Source organism: Somniosus microcephalus, chromosome 11 (genome assembly GCF_052327205.1).
Source record: "Somniosus microcephalus isolate GS21.2 chromosome 11, FLI_Smic_1.0, whole genome shotgun sequence".
Taxonomy (NCBI): domain Eukaryota; kingdom Metazoa; phylum Chordata; class Chondrichthyes; order Squaliformes; family Somniosidae; genus Somniosus; species Somniosus microcephalus.
In genome coordinates, this window is record NC_140997.1 from 51,672,265 (window position 1) to 51,684,483 (window position 12,219).

The 12,219-nt window shown below is 44.3% G+C and overlaps 1 protein-coding gene across 3 annotated transcripts in view; it reads right to left on the minus strand.

Annotated features, from left to right (window-relative positions):
* Nucleotides 1-2,037: 2,037 nt before the first annotated feature.
* The window catches only part of LOC147110556 (tektin-3-like), an 83,100-nt gene continuing 72,918 nt past the window's right edge, over nucleotides 2,038-12,219 (minus strand). For all 3 annotated transcript variants that reach the window (XM_086000627.1, XM_086000628.1, XM_086000629.1), the window contains exon 8: nucleotides 2,038-2,464. In XM_086000627.1, the coding sequence (XP_085856753.1) occupies nucleotides 2,158-2,464 (307 nt within the window). In that variant the 3' untranslated portion in view covers nucleotides 2,038-2,157. The remainder of the gene's footprint in view (nucleotides 2,465-12,219) is intronic.

Below are 12,219 nucleotides of genomic sequence, written 5' to 3' on the forward strand. Positions count from 1 at the left end.
GATCTCTTATAAGGGTGAGTACTTTTTTTTATTATTCATTCTTGGGATGTGGGGGATTGCTGGCAAAGTTGGCATTTATTGCCCATCGCTATTTGCTCCCACAATGCTGTTAGGTAGGAAGTTGTAGGATTTTGACTCGGCAACAATGAAGAAACGGCAATTCATGTCCAAGTCAGGATGGTGTGAGACTTGGAAGTGATAGTGTTACCATGCACCTGCTGGCCATGTCCTTCTAGGTGGTGAAGCCTATGGGTTTGGGAGGTGCTGCTGAAGAAGCCTTGGCAAGTTGTTGCAGTGCATTCTGTAGATAGTGCACACTGCAACCATGGCAGTGATCCAGAATAGCCGGTGAGAGAGGGGATGTATGCTTAGGCTATTGAATGAAGTGCCAATCAAGCGAATTGCTTTGTCCTGGATTGCGTCGAGATTCTTGAGTGTTATTGCAGCTGCACCCATCTAGGCAAGTGGAGAGTATTCCATCACACTCCTGACTTGTGCCTTGTAAGTGGTGAGAAGCTTTGGGCAGTCAGCAGGTGAGCCACTCACCGCAGAATACCCAGCCTCTGACCTGTTCTGGTAGCCATGACATTTATGTGGCTGGTCCAGTTGAGTTTCTGGTCAATGGTGACTCCCAGGATGTTGAGGGTGGGGGACTTGGTGATGGTAATGCCATTGAATGTCAAGGGGAGGTAGTTAGTATCTCTCATTAAAGATATAAAGATACTCTCCGTTCTTTCAGTCACAAAGCAAATTTGAGGGTTGTTACTTTTCATAATTGTGTAAAATTCCCTGATTTCTTGCTAGGTTTCGGAGTACAGTATGGAACACCAATCACAGATGAGGGTTATACTAATTGATATCATTGCAAGACATTTTGTTGAATATGTACTCCTTGAATGAAAGAACATACAGAGAACCTTCGGCAATTCGACTTTGTAAATTGATTCCTCAGCGGTTGGACAGCGTGGCACAGATTTGTCCTCAAAGAGCCTCCACTCTGCTTCACACACTTGACAATCCAACTAAGATCAAGAACTTACCAAGAAAAGAACTACATAAGTGAAATGGGTTAGTACTTCAAATCTGTCCTGCCACTAAGGTGACCATTACTGTAGGTTTACTATACAACGATTTGTAGGAAATTACAGGGAGATTACGGGTTCAGTATATTTTATGAACAGGGTAATAGTTAGCTTGGAGCAATTTACAAAGCTGTAGCACAATGGAGTAATTCTAAACCTGGAGATTTTGTTACCGCCAGCTGTTCATGTTAGCTATTATTTTTTTTTGCTCAAAAATATGTACAGTTTTCCATTGTTGAAACAAGAATCATTGACTTTTACTATTCAGGTCCCACTCACAATAAGATATCATAACTTGATAGGAATGGAATTATAGTTCTTAAAGACTCACCGTTTATAATACCCATCAGTTTGTTTATAATACCCATCCCTTCACAAAATGAAAGATGAGATGCGCTGGCCTAGATTTTCTGCTCGGTTTTGCCCTAAAACAGGTCATAAATTTGGTGAAACTGGTCAGAAATCAGGGTAGAAAACCATCCTGCCAGTTCTCCCCCCATCCTTAGTTGCCTTGAGAGGATGGTAATGGGCCTTCTTGAACCGCTGTAAATCCTTGTGCAGATGGTGCTCCCACAATGCTGTTTGGTATGGAATACCAGGACGTTGACCCAGTGACAATGTGAAGAGGTGGCATTTTATGGCCATTTACATTTTTCTTAAAAGCAAAAGGAAGGCGAATGAGTCACCCTGGACAGCTACTGTGTTGGTATAGGAAGTTAGTTCAAGAATGACACAGGGGCCAGTTTACATATAGTGTGTCGGCACAGAGGGGGAACAAAAACAAAAAGGAGAAAATTAAGTTACATTGAAAAACAGGTGGGGGGGGGGCGGAGTCTTTAAGAACCAAAAATTCCTGACAAGGAGAATATTGAATAAAGTTCATGTAGTGAGGTGACAAGTCAGAAAAATGTCAAGTGTGGTCTCATAAATTTGGCAAACACACTGGATGAGAACATAAATGTTAAACCACCAATTTTCTTTATTTTATTTTGCCACAATAGTCAAGCCTTGTTTTCTGAAACAGACCAAAGCATGCACTTATCTGAAGCCTATGGGCTTCATTGTATTAATTAATTTATGTTACTTTATTTTTATTTTTGCAGCCACAATTGCAAGGCGGCTTCTTTTCAGGGGGTGGGCGAGCACAATAATGGGCCGCATTCAGTTGAGTGCAACCAATTAAGCGTGGTGTGTTGGGAAGGGTTCTGCGCATTCCCATGCATTTCTCCTGATCTATGAAGAGGGAGTTGGCCTTCACAGCGATGTCATACTCCAGAACAGACTTGGTTTGCACCAGCAGTTGCAGGGCATTTTGTGACTCTTGTAGACGTTGTTTCAATGTCTGTATGGTTGCATCAATGGTGTATACTTCACAGACCAACCTGCACAGAAAAGAGAATAGCTTTTTATACTGTGCACATACAAGTCCATTTAAAGAGTGAGTCTTACCATTTCTTTCGGGGGGTTGGGGGTGGCAATGGCCTTGGTTTCATCTTAATTTGGAAGATATAAGGGTACATTCAGTGCTCATGCCCTCCCACAGGGGAACCATAAGAAAGAAAAAAGATTTGCATTTATATAGCGTCTTTCACAACCTCAGGACATCCCAAAGTGTAGTTACTGTTGTAATGTAGGAAACGAGACAGCCAATTTGCGCACAGCTAGGTCCCACAAACAACAATGTGATAATGACCAGATCATCTGTTCTAGTGCTGTTGATTGAGGGATATAAATATTGGCCAGGACACCGGGGAGAGCGCCCCTGCTCTTGTCCAAAATTGTTCTGTGGGATCTTTTACGTCCACCTGAGAGGGCAGACAGGGCCTCAGTTCAACATCTCATAGTTGCAGCACTGCCTCAGCACTGCACTGGAGTGTCAGCCTAGATTTTTTACTCAAGTCTCCGGGAACGAGGCTTGAACTCACAACCTTCTGACTCAGAGGCGAGAGTGCTACCACTGAGCCATGCTCAATAGCAGTGTCTATGAGAGACAGGGCTACAACACTATAGCCTTGATTCTCCAAAGCCATGCTCACTTTAATTGCAGCTCCCTACTGGATGCACAGGAGCGCTGAATTTATCCAAAAGCTTCCAATTTTCTCTTCCATGTGCAAAAATCCAATTATATGTCAGTGTATATATGTCTGTGTAAATGCACTATTCCCTTTTATGCATTAATGATTTGTTAAAGGGGCACTGTCACCAATGGCAAGTATTTGGTAAAGCTTTCCTCTGTTAGTGTACACACAATATGAATAATATACTTCACAGGGCAACAACATAATGTGTATCATTGATTTTGCTTCTAAAGAAAGACTTGCATTTATATAGTGCCTTTCACGACCACCGGATGCCCCAAAGCTCTTTACAGCCAATGAAGTACCTTTTGCAGTGTCGTCACTATTGTAACGTAGGAAATGCTGCAGCCAATTTGTGCACAGAAAGCTCCCACAAACAGCAATGTGACAATGACCAGATATTCTGTTCTCATGATGTTGATTGAGGGATAAATATTGGCCAGGATACCGGAAATAACTCCCCTACTCTTCTTCGAAATAGTGCCACGGGATCTTTTACGCCCACCTGAGAGAGTAGACGGGGCCTTGGTTTAACGTCTCATCCGAAAGACGGCACCTCCAACAGCGCAGCACTCCCTCAGCACTGCACTGGAGTGTCAGCCTAGATTTTTTGCTCAAGCCTCTGGAGTGGGACTTGAACCCACAACCTTCTAACTCAGAGGCAAGGGTTCTACCAACTGAGCCACTGGCTGACACAATAAAAGAATAAATAGTTTTTAATAGACATATTAAAAAAACCTCAACATATTGAAAAGCTTTTCATTGTATACCTCCTGCAGTGTGAACGCTCCCAGCAATGAGAACAATACTTTCAAAATATCATTTTTACAGCAGCCTGTTCTTAGCTGTCCAAGACTCGATGTGCCTGAAATGCGAGAAGGTGAGGTTCTAAATTTTGGACAAGGAGCTGTTACTTGCACTTGGGCTGATTCGCTGCAGGGAACACAAGTAAATGGACTTTCCTCCAAGTATCTGTAAAACTATAAAGCGTTCACTTTCTTTAAGAAAAGAAAATGTGCCCTTATGGGAACAGGAGTTTTTATTTTGGCGATTGCAGCCATAAATTTGAATATGCACGAATACGCCCTGAAATTCGGCGAGGGTTCCTGAAGTCTCCTGCCGCAACTTCGGTGGGAGACTGATGAAACCCCGAGAGAAATGACATAAGTGAATGTTTTCAGTCATTTCATTGTTTCTCAGGGATTTCTGTCGGTCTCCTGCTGAGGTTACAGTGGAAGACCAGGAGAACCACCCTGTGGAGCTTCGGGCCCACAGAATGCTTTAAAACCAAGCTGGTGTGGATGATCTCAAGCCAATGAAGATCATAAAATATCACTGCTGTTACTTCCGAATGGAAAATATTCAGTTGGGAATATTCATCCACGGCAACTATCAGTGTCTTCGTCCATTGGTATTTCCTAAGAAAATCCATTGTTGTTTCACTGAGCTTGGAGCTTATCTGTATCAGGCGGGACCGGAGCTTGACAGAACTAATTAACCAGACATTCCTTTCTCCCCATTGTTGGTCGACACAAAGTGAAGTAAAAAAACCTTTTAAGGTGAACTGTTGATTATAATAAGTGGGTTAAAGCCGGTGTTAAAACAGTGGACGTTAGGCTAGCGTATTGAGTGTTTGTTCACTATTATTGTCAACAGTCATTTCTAGGTTCTAAAAACACTTTAAAAAAAGTTTGAAATGCCCAGGTTAGTGTTTGGCTGTGACTCTTCTTCGATATTCGGTCCTGAAGTCTTACTTGGATGATATGGACTTACCGTTATTCCTTCTGAAGCTACTTAGAAATAAAAATTCTTATTGAAAATGGTTCAATCCTGTTGATACCCTGTCTCTCATCTGAGCTGCCACGTGGTCAAAGACAGGGACAGATGTGATGGTGAGCCAATTTTATCTTGCAAATGTGGAATGCACTGCCGGTTGGGATTATTGAAGCTGTACAGAGGTTTCAGCTCATAAATCCACATGATGTATTTCCAATGAAAGGAATTGGATCCTCCAGCATTGTACTGACATCCCTGTAACTACTTCTGCTCCGTATATGAAAGTAATATCTGTATCCCTCCAAGGATTCATTCTCTTTTGGCTTGAAAGGCAGAATTACAATAGGCTTCGGAATTCTGGAAATGCACTAAAGAAAGGCCTCGAAATTCCTGGCATGGCCGTGAGGGGCAGGTCTGGGCCATGGCAGAACTTCTGCTCGCCTCTTGCCTATTACCCTGACCCCATCTGAAATCAGAGCTGGGGTCATTTCAATGTTTTGGGTGAGCGTCGACACCATCACACTCATAACTGGAGTGCAGAACAAAAAACAGTTTGAAAGTCCTGCATTCGTTACTTCAGCTGAATTCATCATTGCAATCAACTAATTTCATAGCTGAAACCGACCGTTATGAAATTTAAATTCTAGCCGCCCACCCCACCCCACCTATAGCCCAACAATGCTATACATTAAAGACACATCCCAACCACACACCCTCCCCCCGCCAGTCCCAGGAAATTTGGGGCTAAAATGTCCACAATTTTTGGGACTAGGGGAATGCATTTCAATGACTTCTAAATTCACTGGTGTTGCAAACTGTTCCTTCGTGCACCTTAGGGTTTTTATCCCCTGCAATGAAAGGGATTGAACATTGGGTGTTCCTGCAGCTTAAGTTGTGACAAGCTTATGTTCCGATGAACTTTCAGTCTAGCTCCTTGTTTTTACATGAGGGCTGCTTCTGTGCTTTCAGCTTTTTGGGGAAGCGTCAGCTTTTTTTGAAGCTATTAATCAGCTTTGTGAGAAACAACAGCCGGAAGGGTTCCAGCCCCACTGATCCTCCTTGTTGGCTCTAAAAAGGAAGCACCTACCTCTTTTGGAGATAGGGGAAGCTGCCAGTGATATTCTCAATCTACGACAGCTAGACACAACCTCGAAGGCCCACTTTTGGTGGGCACAGCAGTGTTTGGACCTCTGCCAGGAGAGAAATCACTTAACAGTGGGCAGCACCTATGGAAGATCACTCAATCCCAAAGGAATACCTATACTCAAAGGGTTAGTGAAGGCCATTTCACTGAAATCAAAATAACTACATCTGAAGTGCCAGATTGCTTATCTACAAACCAACAATGTGGCGATTGATGCTTTCTATTCGGTGTATTTGTGGTAACCATGAAACTATCGGATTGTCACTAATGTCCTTTAGGGAAGGAAATCTGCCGTCCTTACCTGGTCTGGCCTATATGTGACTCCAGACCCATAGCAATGTGGTTGACTCTTAAATGCCTTTTGAAATGGCCGAGCAAGCCACTCAGTTGTAACAAACTGCTACAAAATACAAAAATAAAGAATGAAACCGGACGGACCACCCGGCATCAACCTCAGCACTGGCTACGGACACGGCAACTGCACACCCAGCCCAGTCGACCCTGCAAAGTCCTCCTCACCAACATCTGGGGACTTGTGCCAAAATTGGGAGAGCTGTCCCACAGACTAGTCAAGCAACAGCCTGACATAGTCATACTCACAGAATCATACCTTTCAGCCAATGTCCCAGACTCCTCCATCACCATCCCTGGGTATGTCCTGTCCCACCGGCAGGACAGACCCACTAGGGGTGGCGGCAGTGGTATACAGTCAGGAAGGAGTGGCCCTGGGAGTCCTGAACATTGACTCCGGACCCCATGAAGTCTCATGGCTTCAGGTCAAGCATGGGCAAGGAAACCTCCTGCTGATTATCACCTACCGCCCTCCCTCAGCTGATGAATCAGTACTCCTCCATGTTGAACACCACTTGGAAGAAGCACTGAGATTAGCAAGGGCACAGAATGTACGCTGGGTGAGGACTTCAATGTCCATCAACAAGAGTGGCTCAGTAGCACCACTACTGACCGAGTTGGCCGTGTCCTGAAGGACACAGTTGCCAGTCTGGGCCTGCGACAGGTGGTGAGAGAACCAACACGAGGGAAAAACCTACTTGACCTCGTCCTCACCAATCTACCTGTCGCAGATGCATCTGTCCATGACGGTATTGGTAGCAGTGACCACCGCACAGTCATTGTGGAGACGAAGTCCCGTCTTCACACTGAGAACGCCCTCCATCGTGTTGTGTGGCACTACCACCGTGCTAAATGGGATAGATTCAGAACAGATCTAGCAGCTCAAAACTGGGCATCCATGAGGCGCTGTGGGCCATCAGCAGCAGCAGAGTTGTATTCCACCATAATCTGTAACCTCATGGCCCGGTATATCCCTCACTTTACCATTACCATGAAGCCAGGCGACAAACCCTGGTTCAATAAGGAGTGTAGAAGAGCAAGCCAGAAGCAGCACTAGGCGTATCTAAAAATGAGGTGCCAACCTGGGGAAGCTGCAACACAGGACTACATGCATGCTAAAAAGTGGAAGCAGCATGCTATAGACAGGGCTAAGCGATCCCACAATCAATAGATCAGATCAAAGCTCAGCAGTCCTGCCACATCCAGTCGTGAATGGTGGTGGACCATTAAACAACTAATGGGAGGAGGAGGCTCCATTAATATCCCCATCCTCAGTGATGGTGGAGCCTAGCACGTGAGTGCAAAAGACAAGGTGAAACGTTTGCAACCATCTTCAGCCAGAAGTGCCAAGTGGATGATCCATATTGGTCTACTCCCAAGATCCCCACCATCACAGAAGCCAGTCTTCAGCCAATTCGATTCACTCCACGTGATATCAAGAAACGGCTGAGCGCACTGGATACAGCAAAGGCTATGGGCCCCAATAACATCCCAGCTATCGTGCTGAAGACTTGTGTTCCAGAATTAGCCGCACCTCTAGCCAAGCTGTTCGAGTACAGCTACAACACCGGCATCTATCCGACAATGTGGAAAACTGCCCAGGTATGTCCTGTCCACAAAAAACAGGACAAATCCAATCCGGCCAATTACCGCCCCATCAGTCCACTCTCAATCATCAGCAAAGTGATGGAAAATGTCATCAACAGTGCTATCAAGCGGCACTTACTCACCAATAACTTGCTCACTGATGCCCAGTTTGGGTTACGGCAAGACCACTCGGCTGCTGACCTCATTACAGCCTTGGTCCAAACATGGACAAAGGAGCTGAATTCCCGAGGTGAGGTGAGAGTGACTGCCCTTGACATCAAGGCAGCATTTGACTGAGTGTGGCATCAAGGAGCCCTAGTAAAACTGAAGTCAATGGGAATCGGGGGGGGGAAATGCTCCACTGGCTGGAGTCATACCTGGCACAAAGGAAGATGGTTGTGGTGATTGAAGGTCAATCATCACAGCCCCAGGACATCGCTGCAGGAGTTCTTCAGGGCAGTGTCCTAGGCCCAACCATCTTCACCCGCTTCATCAATGACCTTCACTCCAACATAAGGTCAGAAATGGGGATGTTCGCTGATGACTGCACAGTGCTGGGTGCCATTCACAATTCCTCAGATAATGAAGCAGTCCATGCAGCAAGACCGGGATGACATTCATGCTTGGGCTGATAAGTGGCAGGTAACATTCGTGCCACAGAAGTGCCAGGCAATGACTATCTCCAACAAGCGAGTGTCTAACCACCGCCCCTTGACATTCAACGGCATTACCATCGCCGAATCCCCCACCATCAACATCCTGGGGGTCACTATTAACCAGAAACTTAACTGAACCAGCCACATAAATATGGTGGCAAGAAGAGCAGGTCAGAGGCTGGGTATTCTGCAGTGAGTGTCTCGCCTCCTGCCTTTCCACCATCTACAAGGCACAAGTCAGGAGTGTTATGGAATACTCTCCGCTTGCCTGGATGAATGCAGCTCCAACAACACTCAAGAAGCTCGACACCATCCAGGACAAAGCAGTCCGCTTGAGTGGCACCCCATTCACCACCTTAAACATTCACTCCCTCCACCACCAGCGTACCGTGGCTGTAGTGTAGATCATCTACAAGATGCACTGCAGCAACTCGCCAAGGCTTCTTCGGCAGCACCTCTCAAACCCGCGACCTCTACCACCTAGAAGGACAAGGGCAGCAGACGCATGGGAACACCACCACCTCCAAGTTTCCCTCTAAGTCACACACCATCCTGACTTAGAAGTATATCGCTGATCCTTCATTGTCGCTGGGTCAAAATCCTGGAACTCCCTCTCTAACAGCACTGTGGGAGCACCTTCACCACTCGGACTGCAGCGGTTCAAGAAGGCGGCTCACCACCCCCTTCTTGAGGACAATTGGGGATGGGCAATAAATGGTGGCCTTGCCAGTGACGCCCACATCCCATAAACAAATTTTTTTTTTATTCTGCAATTCCCTCAATACTCCTGCTCTCTGGATACATATTCCTTTGTATTTGTGACTCATTTGTTTCCCCTGTTGTAGCAGTGCCAGCAGAGGAAGTATCCAATTTTGGGATTTTCAATCTGTGATGTGAGTAGGGTGGAGGGATCAGTATCACACATTGCTGCCTGAGCTTCAGAGCAAACACTCCCTTCTCCCATTTTGATGCAAAGCTGAACACCATCTGTTAATGTTAGCAAGGATAAAGATTTTGAGCTATTGAGCCCTAAGCCAAAGCTACAATCCAGAATGTTGAAACATACAACATTCAAAGCGGATTGTTCATTGCAATCCCATCCCGATAATGTGTAATCCATGTGTCGCAACCATTTCTAGATTACCCTCCTCTGTCATGGCCAATTTTAGTCAATCTTCTCTCTTCTCACAGCCAATTCTAATCCAGGCCCGTTGATATACAGCCAATTCTAGGCTTGCCACCCTGCATCATCGCTAAATGTAGTTCAGGCCCCCACATCACAGCCAATTCTATCTAGCCTTCCAGATTCAGTTCTAGTTCAGCCCAATCATATCACAGACAATTCTAGTCCCACCCCACCTATCAAATCCAATGTCTAGTCCAGCCCTCATGTTTCACAGGTAATTCTAGTCCGTACTTATGGTGATTGAATCATTTCAAAATTTGACCAAAATGCAGCCAGTCTGGAGTCCAGCAAGTGATGCTGTGATTGAGGCTTGAGGTTAGCTATGCTGTGGTCCACAGAATGCACAACATCTCTGTTGCTTCTATATCTATAGGCTGCTGATGGATCAAAACACTTGCCCAGAAGGTATTGCCAATAATCTCCATACTTATTTGCTCCTCTTGTTGAGGTCAAGTTCTACAATGGCTGCAACCCGCAAAGGATCTTTCCAATTCTACTTAGTCCACTGGCAGACTTGCATTGACTTTTATGACTCCAATGCCTAGCACACGAGATGTGTAATAGGGCACTTTCCCTACACTAGAACAATGACTACACTTCAAAAGTACTTTATTGGCTGCAAAGCACTTTGGAACATCCAGAAATGGGTGCGAGGAGCCCACATAAATTGCTCCACGAGAATTGCATCTAATCAGCACTTGAGTGCTAAACCTGCAAGTTTCTGGTTTAGCGCCTCCAGGAAAGTTCAAATTATGGTAATCAGCAATTAGGACCAAATTGTGTATTAAATTCAGACTTTCAAACAGGCTAGTCTTATTAGCAGGGCACCCATTTAGTGCCTGTTTTCACCCTTTGGCCAAAATAACCACGTTCTTTCTTTATTTCACAGAGGATCGCTACAAGGTTCAACTTTGACCTGCTAAAAATAAGAATTAAATTTAGAGATAATGTGGGGGGGATTCAGACAATTTTGGAATATCTGCAAATACTTTATTGTCTGTTGCTTCCTACACAAGATATTACTGCATATTATTATATTGACTTATCGGGACAATGGCAGAGAAATAGTGGTTGGGATTGGTAAAAAGATTCACCAAAACTAAAATACAGGAGGGAGAGGTTGTACAATGTACATTGCAGGAGGTGATCACTTCACGATGAGAAAGTAATGGTGAGATAAAGGAATGATAATAGGTGAGCATTCAGTTGGGACGATGGTGGGGTGGTGGCTGGGAGGACTCCAGTAGAGGCAGTGCAGGAAACTTGGGTGAAGAAGACTGGACAGAGGTGATAAATTAAAGAAATGTCTTGTTTTAGTTTGTTAAACACGCTTTTTTTTAAAATCCGTACTAAATCATGGTAGTCTTCTAGCTTTTCACTGCTGGCTGCAAACTGACTGGGTAGATAACTAGAACATGTTAGTTTGTCACACGTGTTAATGTCACGTCAATGAAGCAAATGAATCACCTCTGCTTCGGTAGACAAGTATTAATTGTCAAGTACATATAGTTGACAGACAATATTGATTACCTGGCTGCAATAGCTCGACAGAGCTAATTGTCTGTCCAATTAAAGGATCCTGCAAGCCAAAGATGTCACAATGTGACCTTGTCCTGAAATGGAGCAGATGGCTATAAACAACTTTCTAGGAAACAAAACTAATGCACATCATTTAAGACGCCTTTGTGTTGCTAAAGGGGCAACTAAGTTCATAGCAGGGATAGGCACCCGAGTTATGAGGAGGACATGGATAACTGTTAAATCGGCAGCTATCTGTACCTGTGAGGGAATACACCATATTTCAAAAAGATACACCATAATATGAACAGAATACTGATATTATTAATATACGATATACTGGGTTTAAAAATCTAAAGCCTTGGAGACACAGGCTGTAAACAGAAAACAGGCTTCTGAGATAAAGATCAGTTGTTTAACAAAGTTGTAAAAACCAAACAAGCTTTGAATTGGGAATTAGTTAAATATACTAAAACAATTACCCCATTGAAATGACAGTTTGGCGCTTCCGAAAGGTCTAGAGTTTGGAGGGAATACAATGAGAATGCGCAGTTTAGTGTTAAGAACTAACAGGTAAAACAGAAACACAAACATTAAAAGAGGCAAGTGCCTTTGAAAAGATGACATCAAAGTAAAAGAAACACCTGCTGGTCAAATAGTTTTATGTTAAACTTGGAAGACAGGAAACAATTAAATATGCAACCAATTGAGATAGCTAGAAATGCATGAACCACCCTAGTTGAAGTGTCTTTAATATATACATAGTAAATATGATACCAACAAGAACACTTTAAAGACATGACTTCAATAGAGACACCAAGCAATTGCATTGTGGTTGTAT